Raw genomic sequence first — 20,836 nt, forward strand, 5'->3', positions numbered from 1 at the left:
GAGTCTCTTCGCGTCATGCCTGCAAAGCTTGAGTCTCTTCGCGTCATGCCTGCAAAGCTTGAGTCTCTTCGCGTCATGCCTGCAAAGCCTGAGTCTCTTCGCATCATGCCTGCAAAGCCTGAGTCTCTTCGCGTCATGCCTGCAAAGCCTGAGCCTGTCCAGCCAGAGACTGTTCACGTCGCTTCTGCTGATCCAGAGACTGTTCACGTCGCTTCTGCTGATCCAGAGACTGTTCACGTCGCTTCTGCTGATCCAGAGACTGTTCACGTCGCTTCTGCTGATCCAGAGACTGTTCATGTCGCTTCTGCTGATCTAGAGACTGTTCACGTCACTTCTGACGATCCAGAGCTTCACGCCAGTCCAGCCGAGCCTGCACTTCACGCCAGCCCAGAGTCTCCTTCGCCGCTGGTCCTGCCCAGCCCAGAGTCTCCTTCGCCGCTGGTCCTGCCCAGCTCAGAGCCCTCTTCGCCGCTGGTCCTGCCCAGCTCAGAGCCCTCTTCGCCGCTGGTCCTGCCCAGCTCAGAGCCCTCTTCGCCGCTGGTCCTGCCCAGCTCAGAGCCCTCTTCGCCGCTGGTCCTGCCCAGCTCAGAGCCCTCTTCGCTGCTGGTCCTGCCCAGTTCAGAGCCCTCTTCGCCGCTGGTCCTGCCCAGCTCAGAGCCCTCTTCGCCGCTGGTCCTGCCCAGCTCAGAGCCCTCTTCGCCGCTGGTCCTGCCCAGCTCAGAGCCCTCTTCGCTGCTGGTCCTGCCCAGTTCAGAGCCCTCTTCGCCGCTGGTCCTGCCCAGCTCAGAGCCCTCTTCGCCGCTGCTCCTGCCCAGCTCAAAGCCCTCTTCATCGCTGGTCCAGGACTCTTTACCGGAGAGCCTCCCCAAGAAAATTTTGGGGGGGGGCAATACACCTCCGGACCAGCCCGATCCGCCAGGACCGCCAGAGGGGTGGTCTCCTGTTCCGCCCTGGCCGCCTGAAGGGTCGTCTCCGCCCTGGCCGCCTGAAGGGTCGTCTCCGCCGTGGCCGCCTGAAGGGTCGCCTGCACAGCCTGCTCCGCCCTGGTCGCCTGCACAGCCTGTACCGCCCTGGTCGCCTGCACAGCCTGCTCCGCCCTGGTCGCCTGCACAGCCTGCTCCGCCCTGGTCGCCTGCTCCGCCCTGGTCGCCTGCACAGCCTGCTCCGCCCCGGTCGCCTGCACTGCCTGCTCCGCCCCGGTCGCCTGCACAGCCTGCTCCGCCCCGGTCGCCTGCACAGCCTGCTCCGCCCCGGTCGCCTGCACAGCCTGCTCCGCCCTGGTCGCCTGCACAGCCTGCTCCACCTTGGTCGCCTGCACAGCCTGCTCCGCCCCGGTTGCCTGCACTGCCTGCTCCGCTCCGGTCGCCTGCACTGCCTGATCTGCCCTGGCCTCCCGTACTGCCGCAGTCTCCAGGCCCTCTGCCGTTCCACGGGCCTGGCCCTCCATCCCGCCCCCGGGTCCACCTCCGCTCCACCACCCTCCTGAACTATTTTTTTTTTTGTTGTTGTTTTGATGGGCATCGGTAGCCGCCCATAGAGGGGGGGCTATGTCACGGTGTGGGTTTTGTGTCTTGTTTTTGTCTGTCATGTGTTCCCCGGTCTCTTTATGTTTAGCTGTCTCCTGTTATGTTGATTAGTCTTCCCAGGTGTCTCTGATTAACCACACCCCCTTGTTATCTTGTTTAGCTTGTCTGTCTGTGTATTTATACCCCTGTGTTTCAGTTGTGGTTTGTCGGTCGTTGTAGCTGTTTCCTTGTTCTGGTCCTGAGTTCCGTGTTCTGTTGTTTACCTGGATTTCCTGTTTGTTTTATTAAAATAACGCTTGCATATGGATTCTCTCTCTGCTTCATTCCTGCCTACATCGTAACACACAGAGACCTAAAAACAGAAAGCACAAAGCCTTTCTTTAAAACTTCGTTTTGTATTAATTGTATCTTAATTTTAATAAATTTTTCATTAACCAATTTCCTGGATTTAATACATAAAAGTAAATATAGGCTAGCAATCACAACATAAGGTGCTTGAACTGGAGATTATATCATCTTGAACCGAACCGTAGCCTACTCGCCTCACAGGCCTAAAAAATGTGAAATATATTTACAGAAAGCTGTTTCTAAACAAAACCATCCAAAACAAAATAAAACTATGTAGCCTAATAAATGTGCATTTCTCCGGTGCATTCACTAGCCTACTGCGAAGATCGCGAGTCATTATAGCCTATCAGCCGACGCAGAAATTAATAAACAATTCAAATGTCTTATTGCAATATTTTACATATTCATAATCATTACTTTTGCTGGTTCTTTGAGGCAGCTTTTTTAGGTTTATGGCCTTTTGGAAAAGAGCTCTTTACGTACAAACACCGTTTCACCAAGGCACAGCGGCCCTTCAGCACATAAGAAAAAAAGAGAAAAAGCACGGACTTACTAATTACGAAACTTTGATGTGGTTGAACAGGTGAAACAGTCACACATTCCTCTGCAACTCAAACCTTCTCAGTACGAGTTATGAAGGAAGAGAACATCATTACAGTTTTCAGCGCGTCCTCCTCTGATTGCTGTGTTGTGACTGAAAGAGTGTGTGCAGGAGCACATGCGCAAAACGTAGGTTTGTAAAATGTCATTTTTTAAAAAAAAAATCATTTTTAAAAATGCCAACGGTGCAGGAAAGTGAATGAATGAAACTTGCTGGTTTCAAGGCATTTCAGGGGGCATTTACCTATTTTGCATAGATCGCCTAGCACATTATCTTATGAATAGCGCGCTCTGCGAGTGGGTGTAAACTCATTACTGATAATTAGATGAGACGGGAGAAACTGTACTTCTCTTTAGTTTCATACAGATTACTTTGCAGGAGAATATTTGTTTTGAATGAGAATTGTTTTATTTAAAAGTAGAAATTTAAAGCTTTCTTTAGACGCATGTTTCATGGTTGTGTGATAAGTATTAGCTGAGTTTCAGTTCATTTTCCAGACGTGTTTTAGAAAGATTTTTGCGGAGACAGAGTGAGCTGAAAGCGCACCCTGTTTATTTTATTTATTTAAAAATAAAAACAAGCTATTGATGTTAATGTGAGTGTACACAAAAAAAAGAAGACCCTCTATAGTTTATAATCATGTATTTATTTTATTTATATGACCATAAATGACGGATTTTTTTAAGTCTATGTTGCTGCTATGTGAAAAAAATCCACCAAAACACGCCGCCGCGTTTGTCGACCTCAGAGGGTTAATATATATTTAGGCTTTTTCGTTTTTCTTTTTTTTTTAAATCTTAATTTTACAATAAAAATACATTGAGACTGTAAAGGATTGCCTTAAAGGAGAAGTTCACTTTTAAAAAAAACTTTTGCTGATAATTTACTCACCCCCATGTCATCCAAGATGTCCATGTCTTTCTTTCTTCAGTCGAAAAGAAATTAAGGTTTTTGATGAAAACATTCCAGGATTTCCCCCCATTTATAGAGTCCAATGGGACCCAAATGGTTCAAGGTCCAAATGACAGTTTCAGTGCAGCTTCAAAGGGCTTTAAACGATACCAGACGATGAATAAGGGTCTTATCTAGCGAAACGATCGGTCATTTCAAAAATAAATAAAAAAGTTTAAGTTTTATAAGCACAAATGTTCGCCTTGCTCTGTTCTGTGATGCGCGTTCGTGACGTCACGTAATACGCAATTACGTTGAAAAGGTAAGACAGTTGCAAGCCTTTGATTGGAGTTATGTAAAGCTTTTGATGGGACAGTTAGGTCCTAGAGATGTGGTGACATTAGAAAACAGTCTTTTAAAACTTCACTCCTCTCCATCCTCCATTTTCTTATTGTTCTCGTCACAACTGGCTGTTGCTGGACAAGTGGTTTATACCTACATGACAAATGCACCAAGTTGTGATCAGATTTACCCAATGGAGGAAGAGGGGTGGCGCTATAAGCTTCAATTTGATCACTAGAACGACTTTCTGTTAATAAAGTATCTGGTAAGAATCTATTCTATATTATAAATTAATAAATAAATAAAACAAATATCATGTCTGAAGTCAAGTGAATTACGGGTCATAGGCGTAGACTGTGGACGATATAGACTTAGGCAAAGACTGTGGACAAAAATATGGACGTAGTATCCGTGACGTCACCCGTAGGTTTCTGAAGACCGTTTTTGAAGCCTAAAGTGGGCGGAGCCGGCCGTCGCCATCTTAGCCTCGCGTCACTCCCGGAAAACAGAAAATGGTCAAAGAGGCAGGGCGTGGGTGGAGCTGGGGAGCCTGGCTATCTGAAATCAAGTCCACCTGCTGCTCGACGTGATCGAGTTAGCTCAAGCTTGGGAGGTAAATAGTAATGCTACATGCTACTGACAGTACCAAGTCTGCGACTGCACAGGGCCTCGCGCTAAAGTGACAGTTGATGATGTAAAGCCAATTAAAAGTTCCTGTTTTTGCCCTTAGAAATATTATAATAGTTATAATATGATGCATTTAATAAAGAAAAACATCTTGGCAAAAATGACAGGACACCGTAACAACTTGACACTTTTGTCGTTTGAAAAGAGAACTAACAGATAGGCTAATTAGTTTATGACGATATCAACATCTTCAATTCAAAACCCAGGCGACTCTGACTTGTTTAGAACAAACATCAGCCATACATGTAAGCTGTGGGTATTTAGTCTGGCCCGCCGTGGCATGGTTATGCAATATTTTTTGCATGTAATATTTGTGAGTAAGGGGTTTTCTGAAATGTATATAAGCCACGTGAATGGCAGGTTGCCGATACAGGACTCAGACATTGTAATATAACTTAGTTGTTTGTCAGGACTCGAGTCTCTCTCTCCTGCTCCTGTTTTTGTTTTCCTTTTTCACGTGATCGTACTGAGCAATAGCGCTTAAAGCTTAAAATGAGTGATTAAAGGTGAAGTATGTGGTTTCTGCTACTACACTAGTGACACCCAGTGGAATTACACAAATAAAGCAACATTGCAAACCCTTCTGCCTGGTTAACGGATCCCCCTTTAGCCTCAGCCCTGTTGGTGGCTCGGGACTCGGCTGCCCGACTGTTTTAAAGTTGATTTTCAATAAATGCATTGTTGATTTGAATTCTTCGTTTCTGTGTCCTCTCTGTTGCAGAACCGGCAGTGCTTATACTGGAAACCACCTTGCCATACCCAAGTGCTAAAAAATGTATTATAAATAAAATGCATCAAGATATAAATGATTAAATTAGTTGTAAATTAAATATCTTTAAATACTAATACAAAAAGAAAATAATAATACATTGACTTGGGTATATAGGCCTATTATTTGTTCTAACGTTCACACAAAAACTGTCATTCTGACTGTCTGACGACCTGAGCACAATAAAGATAAATACACATACTCTTCTGAGGTTTATACTTAAATGATAATCGATAAATGACGTGGTGTCTGCTGCTCATATAGTATGACAGAGAATCATCACTTGCGCGTGTTACAAGTGGAATGACAACATAAGAAGCGCCATTTTTTAACCCTCTGGGGACCAAGGGGTTTTTGGGGCCCTTGAGATGTTCTGACATGCCTTGACATTTGTGCTTTTTTCAGTTATTTATAAACATGTTAATGGCAAAGGTGTAAATTCACTCTATATAGCACAAACAGGGCTACCATAATATGCGAGCAACATGTATGTAGATGTGTGTATTTTTAAGAGAATAATGTTTATGCATGGTTATTGAAAAAAATAAAAATGATAGTTGCTGAAATAAGACCACAAAACACATACTAAATATGTGTCCACAAGACTTTTGACTAATGGATGTTGTCGCTTCGAGTTCTGGCTTCAAAATTATGTGAAAATAGTCTTTCTTTATCGTTCACATAAAAAAAATACATTGATTTAAATTGTGTAAGACAGGTTTTGCTTGGAAAGCCAATATGCGAGGGGGGCGTAAACGAGGAGTGGTTTACACCTGAGAATACAATGTCCCTCCCACTCTGCATAATGAGCCATGCATTCAGGTGTGACACTGACTGAGCCACAATGCAAGGACAAAAGATATATTTAGAAGAAGACTTATATTGACCATTTAAGATTTTGCTTACATCTATCTTATAAATATGTTTTGCTATTTTATTAAAAAGGTTACAATTACAACAATAATTACAATTTCAACAATATTTCAAGTGTACTCTTTCTTTGTAAAAAAAATGATTAAAGGCCTACATTTTATCATATGTATTCATTAGTTTGAATATAGCCAACATTGGAACAGCTAACATCTTAGTTGATGACTTTATTTTTGACAAAAATAGTATTTTTATATATGCAACATATGAGCAGAAATTGCTAAACAAAAGCTTATTTGATGTGGCAGTATATTCTACAGTACATACTGTACCCAAATCTAGTCAACAACATGTTGTCTTTCATATTTCGCCTGACTGTAACGTTGTTTTTATGAAATATTAGGGCATATAAATGTTAATTTGCAGTTTAATACGTTGCTTATACAAATAGCCTACATTTTATTTCAACATATTTCATTCGATTTTTACTCATCTCAGTATAGCAATACAGTTTGCTAAAACATCATCATTCATTCACACACAGAAACGCAATTTAAATTTAAACTGTCTTTTTGCGAGCTGTGGTAAACAGCGCGCATCTCTGCGGCTGCCGTTCATTCATTCACAGAAACGCGATTCACTTGAGAAGGAAAAAAACTTACTACAGTATTCCTCAGCTCAGTCAGATCCTCGCTCCTCGCAATACCCGCACTTCTGAGGTAGATTTTCCATTATTATTATTCCTCACAGCGCTGCGAGATGGTGTAAACAAGTAGGCTACAATGATATGATTAAACTTGTGTTTTCTCGAGCGTTCACAGGTTTGCAGGATTGCCTCAGACATTTGCGTTTGAATAGCACGCACTCTCCGGGGTGTGGTCACATTACATTTGAATGAGCTCTAATGAGCTCGACTGGAATCACTCTCTTTTAATACAGATTTCACAAGATGAGAATATTTGTTTTTTATATAAATTTCTTCATTTAAAAGAAGATAATTCAAGCTTCATGCCTGTGCATCTGTATGCCTGTTTGACTGAGTATTCGCTGAGTTATAGTTCATTTTCGGACGTGTTTCAGAATGGACTACACTGACAGAGAGAAAGCAGAACTCACATCATGTTTATTTTTCTTTATTTGGCAAAAAGCACAACACTTTGTTTTTATTGTGAGTATATACAAAAATAATACACATTTAACAGAATCGATTGATGTATGAAACTTGTTTGTAATATCAAAGTCAACAGAGCAAAATTAATCTTGTTTGAACTGATAAAAAAAAGCGAGCCTATCGCGCCGGCGCGATTGCCGACCTCAGGGGGTTAAGCAGCTTCCTAAGGTATGGTTTCGGGAAACACGCCTAGAAATGGTACACCTATAGTTAAGTTATACCTTTAGAGTCTCCGTAGCACTAAGAGACAACGTTATCGGGAAACACAGCCCAGGTCTATGAGTCTCCAGATGTTCACAAACATGCAGTTTCACAAGCCAGTTTTCTCTGTGCTGACGTTTCTCACTCCTCCTGCTTTAAAGCCAGAAAGATCTTAATTTCACACTGTATTCACACTGAAAACCATGATCTAGTGAGCTTTTGCCCTTCTGCTCTGTGAGACGTTTCTGTTCTTATGAGTTTGCTTTAGGACTGAGTGTCGCTCAAGTTTCTTTTAAATATATATATATTTATTTGTGTATTTAAATGTTCAAAGAAAAGTGTTACATCTAGATAACTAACTAGAGCTTGTCTTTAGAACAATAATGTTTTTTAAAGTTTTTTTTTATCATATCATTTTTTTGTAATGTAGTAGTAGTAATTTATTTTGAACATGTAGATAAAAATATATATATATATATATATATATACAGACATACATACATATATAAAATTAAAATTAAACTAACAGCTAAATAAAGTCATGCACTTCTCAGCACAATCTTCCAAAATTATTGTAAGTAAGTCAAATTAGAAATTCCCATGTTCAAAAAGGAGTAGGAAGAAGTTCATAACATACTTTTCAGGTCCTACCCCATTTCTCTATTTTTATCCTTTAGTTAAATACAAAACAATTTGATGCTTCTCTTCTACATACATCTTTACATACACCGTATATCTACCTATTCACATAAACCCATGCATTCATATAGATACAGATGCATTCACATAAATACAGATGCATACATACATACATACACACACAGTTCCATTTCCAATAACACCTCCATACTAGACTTAATATGTAGACCAATGAACCTCTATACAATACTATCACTTCGAGTCCTTTTCGTATCCATTTAATATTTTCAGTTTAAATAGTCTTTTAAAATTACTTATTGTTGTACATGATTTCATCTCTTCACTGCAGCTGTTCCATACACAGACTCCTTTGGTTGTGATGCAGTGATATTTAGAATTTGTTCTTATAAGTTTCTTTTTAAATACAAATTTTCCTCTTAAGTGATGTTTGCTCTCTCTCATTTGAAACAACCCTTGAATACTGTTCGATAGCTGTTGATTATTTATTTTATACATAATTTGTGCAGTTTTGAAGTCAACAATATCTCTAAATTTTTGTGCTTTTAATTTAATAAACAGCGGAGTAGTTTGTGCTCTATAGGTGATTTTATTTACAATTCTTAAGGCTCTCTTTTCCAGGATAAATATTGGTTCAGTGTTGGTTTTTTAAGTGTTTCCCCATACCTCCAAACAGTAAGTAATGTATGGATGTATGAAGGAAAAATAAAACATGTACAATGTTTGTTGATTTAGTAGGTAATTGATTTTATACAATATAGCAATTTATTTGGATATTTTAGCCTTAATATAATGTATATGTGGCTTCCAACATAATTTTTCATTGATTATTATTCCCAGAAATGTAAGTTCTTTTACTCTTTCTATTTATAATGCAATGGACATTTAGTTGATACCTGAATTTCCTCTTCTGCAGGTTTGTGAGTCCTGCTGCAGAGGAAGCCTGTCAGTATGTGAATAGAGTTGTGGGTATAAACCCATTACTCCAGAGAGAGCTGAATCTGAGTGAACATGAACTAGGAGACACACGAGTGAATCAGATCGCTGCTCTACTGCAGGATAAACACTGTCAACTCAACACACTGACGTGAGTATTGCTCATTTATTTATAATATTACTTTACTTTGTTAGCTGACGATAATATTTCCAGACGGACAGTTCATAGCTGCTTTCAATTTAATCTTTGTATTTCACAAATGTCTAATTTTGGTGCAGCATAGACTGTAACTTGTAAAAATTGAACAAGTGCATATTAAAAGTCTGTGATCAGTATCTGCCTGTAATAAGATCCACTGAAGGTAAGTTGACTGAACGCTAGTGATGGGCGCTTTCGAAACACACTTCATGAAGCTATGAAACCTTTACGAATCTCATGTCAATGACAGTGGTTCACCACTGGGGGGGGCGATGATCTCTGTGAACTCATGAATCATGCAGATTCACTGAGATTGAACAAGTGCCTGTGGGTTTTATCTGATCTCTGATCAGTTTATACATTTGTAGATGTTTTAATTAGACATTAGTATAACTAAAAGGAATAATAGTAGTTAATAGTCTCTTATTGGCCTGTTTAGCTGAGCCATCCATAAAATACACTGACACTGCCTCACGGTGCAGCACTAAAGCAGATGAACTACCTTTTACAAAACTTGTTTGATTGTCTTCTGCTTAAGCAAATACTTTAATTCCTTAATCTGATCATGTTAGTTTATACAATTATTCTTTCTTCATGTTAGTTCACAAGGGATTTGCTAATGTTAACTGAAAACTTTTGTATTTGAAAATGTATTAGTAAATGTTTAAACTTAAGGTTATTAAATGCTGTATAGTATTGTCCATCATTGGTTCATGTTAACTAAAGTAGTTAATGTTAACAAATGAAACCTTACTGTAAAGTTTTAGCAAGTAGACAATGTGTCTGAAAACAACCGACATAAACACATTTGACCCAGTGAGCAAACCAAGGGTAACATTGACATGAAAGATCCTTAAAGATTAAATGAAATGAATGCGTATATTAACATAAATAGATTAACGCTTTCAACATTAATATTGTTACAATGTTGGTAGTATATTTAAATGAACAATGTGTAGTGTTTCTCCATGTTACCTTTACCTTGATATCCCTGTTTATTTGTCAGCAAAAGTCTGCTGGATGAAGATGAACACGTTAGTTTATCATCATAGATCTGAGTAATTTTCTCTTTCTGTCTTCAGTCTGAATAGATGCAGTATTACAGAGAAACAGAGTCTCATCCTGACTTCAGCTCTGAAATCAAACCCGTCACACCTGAGAGAGCTGGACCTGAGCCAGAATAAACTAGGAGACTCTGGAGTGAAAAACCTCAGTGATCTACTGATGAACCCACAATTCAAGCTGGAGAAACTACAGTTAGTGTCATTATACTGTACAGCAATTACAGTGTGACTGAAATTTATTTATTTGAAGACAGCAGGGCTTATGTTTCATTGTTTATAGCAGTACACTTTCTGGGTTTTCCCTAATGCTCACATTTTTATGTGTTTTTATCTAGTTAGTAATTGTTTAATTTCCAGCATTTGATACAATGTACTGATTGTGTACATGCAGAAATCTGCCTTTTCAACAGAGAATAAAGAAGAGAGACGTCAAATAAATAGTAAAAATGAAAGAGAAGAAACAGTGTCTTCCAGCACACAGAACTAGTGTGACTGGGTTTCAAACAGACTATTGGAAACTAAATGCTGCTGTAGCTCTTCAATAAGATGATCATCATAGATGTGAACTATTGTTATTTCTCTGTCTTCAGTCTGAGTGAATGCAGAATTACAGAGAAACAGAGTCTCATCCTGACTTCAGCTCTGAAATCAAACCCGTCACACCTGAGAGAGCTGGACCTGAGCGGGAATAAACTAGGAAACACAGGAGTGAAGCACTTATGTGCCGTACTGAAGGATCCACACTGTAAACTGGAGAGATTGAGGTCAGTCACATTCACAGACAAGAATCAAAATGCTGAAGGCAAGACACGGCAGGCAAAAACATCTGGGTTTTTTTACTGGTCAATTTTGAGATTTTTGTATATTTGTCTTCAATAACATGTCTTCTTTCAGACTGTGGTGGAAAAAGTCAGAAATACACATTTAGGTCTTTATTTTACTACATTTTGTCTGTTTGCGTCTGTAGATTTCTCATAAATTCAACAAAGTTGGTGTTCTTCATCCTCACGCTGCTCCACGATCGCTGTCTGCTCCCTGTCATCACACACACCGTTAGAAAGCTCTCTCTCTCCTGTACAATCCTGTCGGATCCAAATATGGTCATTTCCTTTTTATCAGCAACCAATCGTGAAAGTAAAAGGGCTGAATCTCATTGGCTGATGATAAATCTTTAAAGCCCGTTTTCTCAAAATGACTTTTCTCTCACACTCCAAGTCCGAAATCTCCACTTCAGTCGCACCTACAGTATACACACCAAACCTTCCAGTCTTGTACCTAGTTATATTATGAAGACATTTACAGAGGGATTTGTAAATATATTATTCCTAGCCTGATTTATATAAAATTTTATTGCCAAAAACATGGCAAAAATATTTTTTTTAAGGCTATTGACTAGGGATCGACCGATATGGATTTTTTAGCGCCGATACCGATTTTTTTTCATCAGCCTTAGCCGATGACCGATACGGGCTGCCGATTTTCTTGGGCCGATATTTGGAGCCGATACTGCTTTTGCTCACTCAATTTACATCATTAAAATGACACAATGATGATAACAAATGTTACAAGTCTCAATTTAAAAAAGGAACATTTATTGAACTTAAAAAAACAATATTTGACAAATATTAAAAACATGTGAGGTAGAACAAGTAAAAGAAAAAAAGTTCAGTGCTGAAAATAAATATTTAAGCATAACTAAAATAATTACACTATTGCACAGTAGCAACAAGCAAGCAGCATAATAAAGTGCAAACTGTACTATACTTAATTTTAAAAGTAACCAACTATTTACAACCTAGTCCATTTTATACAAAACAAAAACGATTTTAAACCAAATAGATTCTGTTTATTATGAATTAGGGACTGTTCACATATTGCATCTAAAAACGTAGAAAGCACGACCGCGCCACTTTCTCCTTACGTACCCTTTCTACAAGCGCTTGCGCTCCCGTGGCGTCTGTCGTTGCTATGCAACCACGAACTGCGATCTCCATGATGACGAGGAAGTAAGGATTAATTTATTTCTAGCCCTTTACGACTACATATATTTATGGAGATGATAAATAAAAACCCGCCCTGTCCAGCTATGATCAGCTGTTCGGCCGAGCTTTCAATGTTGTCATGGAAAGGTCAGTTGTTTTTTGTCACATGACCTGCCGCGTGCGCTTGTGGCATCCTGAAAAGTTTAACTTAGATGTTTTCATCTCACCACGGCATAGGAGCGCCTGGACAAACGAGCGTGCTGCATCGCATGCGTGTCGCAACCGCGTCGCTTCTTTTATGAGCACACGTCCAAACCTCAGCCAGGTGGTCGCTGAATAAAGCTCCCACAAATATCACGGAATCACGTCGGCATTATTTAATCCTATGAACAGTGTTCGTAACAGCTGCTGTATGCATATGGATAGCCTCAAACTTTTTTATAGATGAGGCATTCGGCATTCGCGTTTTCCATTTGGACCCACAAACTTGCTATAGTTGCACGAACATATAGAGCAACGTGTTTCCACTTTCAAAGTGAATGGCAATATTTCAGCTAAGTCAAACAGTTAAAAGATGCCTTGAAAGTTTAGTTTAAAGTTTACCGTTGTCTTGAAGAGGCTTCCAGCACTCTGTTAGTGTGGGAGGGGCAGTGCATGGGCTGCACGTGAACTGCAGCGTCTCCAGCAACACAGAGCTGCCTGCGGACACCTGTCTGTAAATAATGCCGGGAAAAAACTATCGGCGAACGCAGCAGCTGCATATCGGTCGATGCCGATACACGTAAAACCCGCAAATATCGGCCCGATTTATCGGCCGACCGATATATCGGTCGATCACTACTATTGACAGAATATTCTGATTTACAGGATAACAAAAGTAGATATCCATAAATCCCTCTGTAATTTTTTTCCCATCTAATATGTGAACACAATGAAAAAAATAATTTTAAACCTGGCTTTATCCAATACTCAGAAATTAGCTCATATTTAATTAGATATGGCCTAATTTGCATATTTAAACATTAAAATACAGAAAACTTGTAATACATTTTTTTCTCATCTTAATGTAGGTAATCAACTGGGAAAGTTTCATGTTGATATCTCCTAGTTCAAACATTTACCCTATTCACCTGTAGTGTCTCGCCTAGAAATCACTTCAACAGTTTAAAGGTGCATTGTGCAAGTCTCTGAGTTTTTGCAGAACTATGCCCCCTCTGGCGACAAGTGAAACTGCAACACTGCAACTGAACGCGCATGACGTCACGCCCAGTCTCAAATTCCGACCCAAATCCCTCTTATTTATTTTACTGTACAGGATTATAGAGGCAATCGCAGTGATCAGAGAAGGGCTCATTCAGCCCATCAGGCAATTGTTTAAGCATGTATGGGTTAGAAAAACGGGTATTTTTAACATGAAATGTTGCGCAATGCACCTTTAAACTAAAACACTTTAACATTGTATTTGTGCAAACTTAGTATTTTGTGATCTGGTGAAATAAAGATGAAGATCTCTCTTCCTCTGTTTTATTTGCTTATGAAGATGATGTGACTTTACAGAATAAAGAGTTTTCTTTTCTTCTGTCTTATTTTCTTCTTCTCTCTCTGCTAATGTAGTTTAATCCGCTGTTATATGACAGATGAAGGTTGTTCTGATGTGACTTCAGCTCTGAAATCAAACCCGTCACACCTGAGAGAGCTGAACCTGAGCGGGAATAAACTAGGAGACTCTGGAGTGAAAAACCTCAGTGATCTACTGATGAACCCACAATTCAAGCTGGAGAAACTACAGTTAGTATCATTATACTGTACGCTAGTGTTGTCACGGTACCACAGTTTCAGTATTCGGTACCAATACCAGTGAAAATCCACGGTTCTCGCTACTAATTTCGGTACCAAATCTTCATTTAGATTAAATTTACATATATTAAAGTGTATATCACGGTTACAAAGATGGAAACTGTAGTATTAAAAACACTTTACAATAAGATTCCATTTGTTAGATAACATTAGATAAAATGACCTAACAATAAACAATATTTATACTGTCGCAATTATTCTCCTTGGGGTTAATATGAAAATACATTTTTAAAATCAAAAGTTAACATTATTTCTGTTAACATTATTTAATGCACAATTAATGAAGTGAACAAACATGACCAATCAAGTGTTTGTATTAAATAACATTCACAAACATTAATTAATGTTGTAAAAATATATTGTTCACTCAATGTGTTGATGTTAGATAACGCATTAAGTAGGGGTGTAACGATTCATCAACTAGATCGATGTATCGATTTATATTCCTACGATTCAACTACATCGATCTGTGCTCGGCAAGTTGGCCTTCCGGACGACATATATCGATCTAACATCGTTTTAAAAGGTAATGAATCGATTGTATCAATACTAGGAAATAACGCATTGGATTTAAGCACGTCAGACTTTATATGGATGTTTTTTCTTAGCACTTTTAATGATAAAGGCGATAAACGTTACTCGATTCAGTCTGCCTATCTGTGACGTGATCGACATGCGTGACGCGCCAGCAGCAGCGCAAAGACAACAAGCAGCCCAAACTTAAAGTCTCTCACCTCAGAAAAACGGACTTTCCTGTCCTCTCTGCCGCTATACTGTAGTAACGCACTGTTGTAAAGTTTTTTTCTTTCTTCAAAGCAAACCAGGAGACAGTTGGGATCGCGTTCAACAGAAGTTATTCTTTATTGAGAACTCCGCTGTACGTTGCTGTAGAAAATTCCAACATTGTCTGACTGAGGGAACTTTACATGGTATCTTATAGGCCATTCAGTGGGCTGTCCTTAAAGGTGCTGAACTTACACACAGCTTTAGAGATGACTGCTGAATCTAATCATCTAAAGACAATAGAGGCAATTACCCCCAACTGAGATAATGGTACCCCCCAAATTGTATAAACAACACATGGTCACGAGAACTAAGACTAGGTAAACATTCACACATAGTTCAACTCTTAGTAGAAAGATCAAAGACTAACAAAACCCCTTCAAAGGAAACTGTTAAATCTAATCAGTAAATGGATGCCCTCATGTTCACCTTGAATGCCCAATACAGTATAGTTCACCTTAGTTTTTCAGGTGATGTTATGTAGGGAAATAGGATCAGCAGATCTAAAAACATATTCTTAAATTTTAATCCTTCAGCACACTCTTCAATTGCACGCGCAAATGCGGCGGAGCGCGCTGTATCACTTCACTAAAGCGCAAAAGACATACGAGAATGCAACGTCGTAAATTATTACGTTAAGAAATAAAAGTAAAATACCAATAAATTACGTTATTGGTACGTCATGTGTGTTGCTATTTATCAGGAGCAGTTTCCATGTTTATTTACCAGTTTTTCTAAGTATTGTGTATCACCATGGTAGTAGGGCTCAACGATATGGACAAAATTTCATATCTCGATTTTCATGCCAGATATCTCGATATCGATACAATACGATATGACTACGTAAGTACTAAAAAAACAATACATTTAGAGTTTGTAAAATACACACTGATGTCTATGGAAGAGGTAATAATAATCCTTTCCATTATAATTCGACACGTTTTATTCATATCAGATACACATTGTGTAAGTAACTTCAGTGTTTACTCTATTCTATTCCCAGTTCACCAGCCACTTACTTTTAAGTATTTCGGGAGAAGTGGATGAATTCACGTGTTGTAAACATAGAGGTTGTAAATCCAACAGATCCGATTCTCTGAACTGCGTCTGCGGCACAAACTAACACGGCGGCGCCCATCGCGCATACAGCTCAACTAACGCGATCGTTATAAAGGTGTTTAAACAACAATATACTTCCACTTGCATGTATTTGACAATCGGAATATCAGATATTTCATGCCATAGCTAACACATTTGTGAATATTCTGAATAAAAAAGGAAAAATGACATAAAAGCAGATCATCATTCATTCAGCGCTGTTGCTGCTGCGGTGTGTCACGTGACAAGCAATGACGCGTCACCATGGAAACGCCGCCCCCCCTCTCACAATATAGTTCCCACGTCCCTGGTAGTGTGTGCGCGCTGGCTTTAGCGGTGCATTCAAGGGCACTCGTAAAACTGATGTTTGTTGTGACTGCCAGAGTTGTATGCAGGGCGAGCGCGGAGAGGGGAAATCTATATCGTCTATATCGTTGCTTTTCTGATAGTAATATCTTGAAAGTTCATATCTCGATATAGATACGATAACGATATATCGTTCAGCCCTACATGGTAGCTTAATTGTTGTTTGTTTCCATAACAGAATGCCACTTACTGGTTATTTTGTATATTTTTATATGACTGTGGTGGCTCATACCAAGATTGTATTAACAAAAACTAGTTTGGGACTGCTATTTAATAGCTTAACCTCGCAGTGCCTACTGTTTATCAGTATTTGACATATTCTTACAATTTTTGTATGTTAAGTAAAGGGGGACAGTACTTGTGTGTCAACAATTTTTATGTAAACAAATGTATTATAATAGGCCTATATAATTCCTAAAAAGGTGGGTTGCGGCTTGATGACCATGGGGAAATGTGGGTCCCATGGCCAAACTATTCAAAACATCATTCAATGTTGTGATAATCGTAATTAATAATCACAATTACAAATTCAAGGGAATAATCGACAGTTATAATTTGTCATAATCGTGCAGTCCTACTTTATTCAAATAAAATGTGAATGCATTTGACATTAATTGTTTACTTGTTTGTTTATATCCATAATTAATTGATACCTGATTCCCTTACAAGAATTTTTGGCTAAAAAGTCACTGAATCGATTTCAAGTCACTGAATCGTTCTAAATCGGAATGTTCTAAATGAACCAATATCGTCCTTGAATCTTATCGACAACCACGGATCGAATCGTTGTTAAAACGAATCGTTACACCCCTAGCATTAAGTAATGTTGATGAATGGTATCTTATTGTAGCTAAGAGTTATCCAGCCAAGAATAAGCCTAGAACTGCTTTTCTGACGGACTGATATTAATGACATTATGACGGCTTCCTCGTCATCATGGAGAGCGCAGTTCGCACCGCTTTCTCCTTTCCACAAGCGCTTGCTCTCCCGTGGCGTCTGTCGTTGCTATGCAACCATGAACACAGGCGCGCCGCGTCGCTTCTGTTAAGAGCGCGCTTGCCGCACGCCTACGTTTGAAATAATGAATCTGCACGCGCAAAAAACGCGCTATGTGAACGGCCCCTTATGGCAACGTGACATTAGCCTAATCCAAAATATTTCCATGTGGCTCTTTCCTCCTTTCTTATCAACAAGTGGATTTACAGCCGCATCAGCAGCGCCGCCGGTCGCCATGTCTCAGCGCTTTTATGAAGAGGACGCAAATGCACACGCTTCGGGCATGCACATGCTTCAAGCACCGGGTTTGAGAAAACCTCATACCATGACGTTTAAAAAAAAAATTGTACCGACTTGGTACCGAAGTACTGGGTCTTTGACAACACTACTGTACAGCAATTACAGTGTGACTGAAGTTTATTTATTTGAAGACAGCAGGGCTTATGTTTCATAGTTTATAGCAGTGCACTTTCTGGGTTTCCCCTATTGCTCACATTTATATGTGTTTTTATCTAGTTAGTAATTGTTTAATTTCCAGCATTTGATATGTACTGATTGTGTTCATGCAGAAATCTGCCTTTTCAACAGAGAATAAAGAAGAGAGATGTCAAATAAATAGTTAAAATGAAAGAGAAGAAACAGTGTCTTCCAGCACACAGAACTAGTGTGACTGGGTTTCAGAACAGACTATTGGAAACTAAATGCTGCTGTAGCTCTTCAATAAGATGATCATCATAGATGTGAACTATTGTTATTTCTCTGTCTTCAGTCTGAATAGATGCAGAATTACAGAGGAACAGAGTCTCATCCTGACTTCAGCTCTGAAATCAAACCCGTCACACCTGAGAGAGCTGGACCTGAGCGAGAATAAACTAGGAGACTCTGGAGTGAAAAACCTCAGTGATCTACTGATGAACCCACAATTCAAGCTGGAGAAACTACAGTTAGTATCATTATACTGTACAGCAATTACAGTGTGACTGAAGTTTATTTATTTGAAGACAGCAGGGCTTATGTATGGGATCAAATTCCCACCTAAAGTATTGCAGCCACGGATCAAAAAATAATAAGCATAAATCAAAAATGAAAAAAAACACATGTAAAAATATATTGCACAAACTGAAAAAAATAATGCAGAATGATCAGAATAGCAAACAACGTGGTCACGGATCAAAATATAATAAGCGTGAATCAAGAAATAACAAGCATGAATAAAAACTTTAAACGCATTAAAAGTTATTTTGCACAAAACTTAAACTTATGGTCATGCTTTCTTAAAAAGTATGTTTTCCTTGGTTATATTACTCTGTGCTTTGTGCTCTCTTGCATTTTCTGCTCATATTTTACTCTTTTGTACGCTTGTGCTGTTTTTCTCTTCGCTCTTCTTTCTATGTTCTGCGCTTGCTTTCCCAAAGGTTACAGTTCCAGTTTCATGTAAATTAGAGCGGGCTTAAGTGTCACCATTGGTCCACTAGTTCTAGATTGACAGCTACTCCTCTAGCCAATCAATCAAAGAGGGGAGTTGACGTCACACCAAATGCGACTCCTGGCTGCTGATGATGCTTAATTATAAAGGGGAAGACGACAGTTTAATTTAACTTTACAAAGACTTTCAAGCAGTAAAGTTACGGTGTTTCATCAAAGAATTGCAAAGTTTGAACGAATAACTCGCTCGTAAAAACAGTAACTTGCCACCACCTACTGGCCGTTTTACTTTCATATTTAATCAATAACAAGGATGGGCAATGTCGGTCCTGGGTGCAGAGTTTAGCTCCTCCAACCCTAATCAAACACACCTGAACCAGCTAATCATCGTCTTTAGGATAATTAATACTACAGACAGGTGAGGTTTTTAATCGGAGTTGACGCTAAACTCTGCAGGACAGCGGCACTCCAGAAACAACGTTACCTATCCCTGATGGAGATGTTGCTGTATTCAAATTTGAAGCTAACGTTATATTTAAAACATGAATCCTAAAGTACTATGCAATTATGTAGCTATGTAAATAAACACAATAAGTATGTAATAAATCGCTGTATATTAAATCCAACTGGTTTCTGTATATCTTCTCTGTAACAATCATTTTCAATAATCTTTTGTCAAATTTGGCGAGGTTAATATAAAAGGTAGGCAATGCGTAGCGGTGACAGGTCAAAGTCCTAAAGTCTTCAGACAATGGCCGTTTTTAACTTAGTTTTTGCAAAGAATTGTAGCGTTTCATAACTGCAGGATGTTTCACTTACAGCAGTCTTAGCATATTGACATCATGAGCCAAGTAATATTGTTTAGCACCAATTACCAGTGTGCATATTAACATTCTCATGTATCTCAAAAAATATGAATTTAATTATTTATTTCCAGAGTTCAGATAGCTTTACTGCTTGAAAGTCTTTGTAAAGTTAAATTAAACTGTCGTCTTCCCCTGTTTAAGTAAGCATCAGTATAGCCAGGAGTCGCATTTGGTGTGACGTCAACTCCCCTCTTCGATTGATTGGCTAGAGGAGTAGCTGTCAATCTAGAACTAGTGGACCAATGGTGACACTTAAGCCCGCCCTAATTTACATGAAACCGGAACTGTAACCTTTGGGAAACCAAGCGCAGAACATAGAAAGAAGAGCGAAGAGAAAAACAGCACAAGCGTACAAAAGAGTAAAATATGAGCAGAAAATGCCAGAGAGCACAAAGCACAGAGTAATATAACCAAGGAAAACATACTTTTAAGAAAGCATGACCATAAGTTTAAGTTTTGTGCAAAATAACTTTTAATGCGTTTAAAGTTTTTATTCATGCTTGTTATTTCTTGATTCACGCTTATTATATTTTGATCCGTGACCACGTTGTTTGCTATTCTGATCATTCTGCATTATTTTTTTCAGTTTGTGCAATATATTTTTACATGTTTTTACATTTTTGATTCACGCTTATTATTTTTTAATCCGTGGCTGCAATACTTTAGGCGGGAAATTGATCCCATACTTATGTTTCATTGTTTATAGCAGTGCACTTTCTGGGTTTTTAAACTAAAACACTTTATACTCAATATCTCACAGTGAGTCTGAGTTTTCACATTCATTCATGATTTGTTTGTAAGATAATCTCTCTTCCTCTGTTTGTGTCTTTCTAGTCTACTCTACTGTGGCATTACAGATGTTTCTTCTGTAACTCAGTCTTTGACTAACTCAAAAGCACTGCAGTTTCTAAAAGAGCTCGATCTGAGTCTCAATATGATAGGAGACTCACAGCAGCGACTCAGAGACGAGCTACGAGACTCAAACTGTGTCCTGAGGTGAGGAAACATCACTGAGATATTAAAGAGATCTTCATTTACCTCTGATATGTGAACAAACCTTTCAAACATTCGTGAAAGGAAATTATCATTAAGCTTTATTGCAACAAAGGGTTTGTGTGAGAACAAAATGTGAAGTTATTGAAATGTTTAACACAAAGGAGGAAAGAGAAGAAAAGCTCACTGTCACAGCTTTATACATCAA

General features: G+C 39.0%; 1 protein-coding gene and 1 long non-coding RNA gene across 2 annotated transcripts in view; both read left to right on the forward strand.

Annotated features, from left to right (window-relative positions):
• LOC308695899 overlaps positions 1 to 20,836 on the forward strand; it is a 670,325-nt gene that overhangs the window by 67,135 nt on the left and 582,354 nt on the right. The gene's annotated exons all lie outside the window — the stretch shown is intronic.
• LOC308695875 (NACHT, LRR and PYD domains-containing protein 3-like) overlaps positions 1 to 20,836 on the forward strand; it is a 49,320-nt gene that overhangs the window by 27,050 nt on the left and 1,434 nt on the right. The window contains exons 10-15 of the mRNA XM_081374135.1: positions 8,980 to 9,150; positions 10,281 to 10,454; positions 10,853 to 11,026; positions 13,859 to 14,032; positions 18,114 to 18,287; positions 20,470 to 20,631. Of these exons, the coding sequence (XP_081230261.1) occupies positions 8,980 to 9,150; positions 10,281 to 10,454; positions 10,853 to 11,026; positions 13,859 to 14,032; positions 18,114 to 18,287; positions 20,470 to 20,631 (1,029 nt within the window). The remainder of the gene's footprint in view (positions 1 to 8,979; positions 9,151 to 10,280; positions 10,455 to 10,852; positions 11,027 to 13,858; positions 14,033 to 18,113; positions 18,288 to 20,469; positions 20,632 to 20,836) is intronic.

The sequence above is a fragment of the Scardinius erythrophthalmus genome (genome assembly GCF_964197995.2).
Source record: "Scardinius erythrophthalmus genome assembly, chromosome: 9".
Classification (NCBI taxonomy): Eukaryota; Metazoa; Chordata; class Actinopteri; order Cypriniformes; family Leuciscidae; genus Scardinius; species Scardinius erythrophthalmus.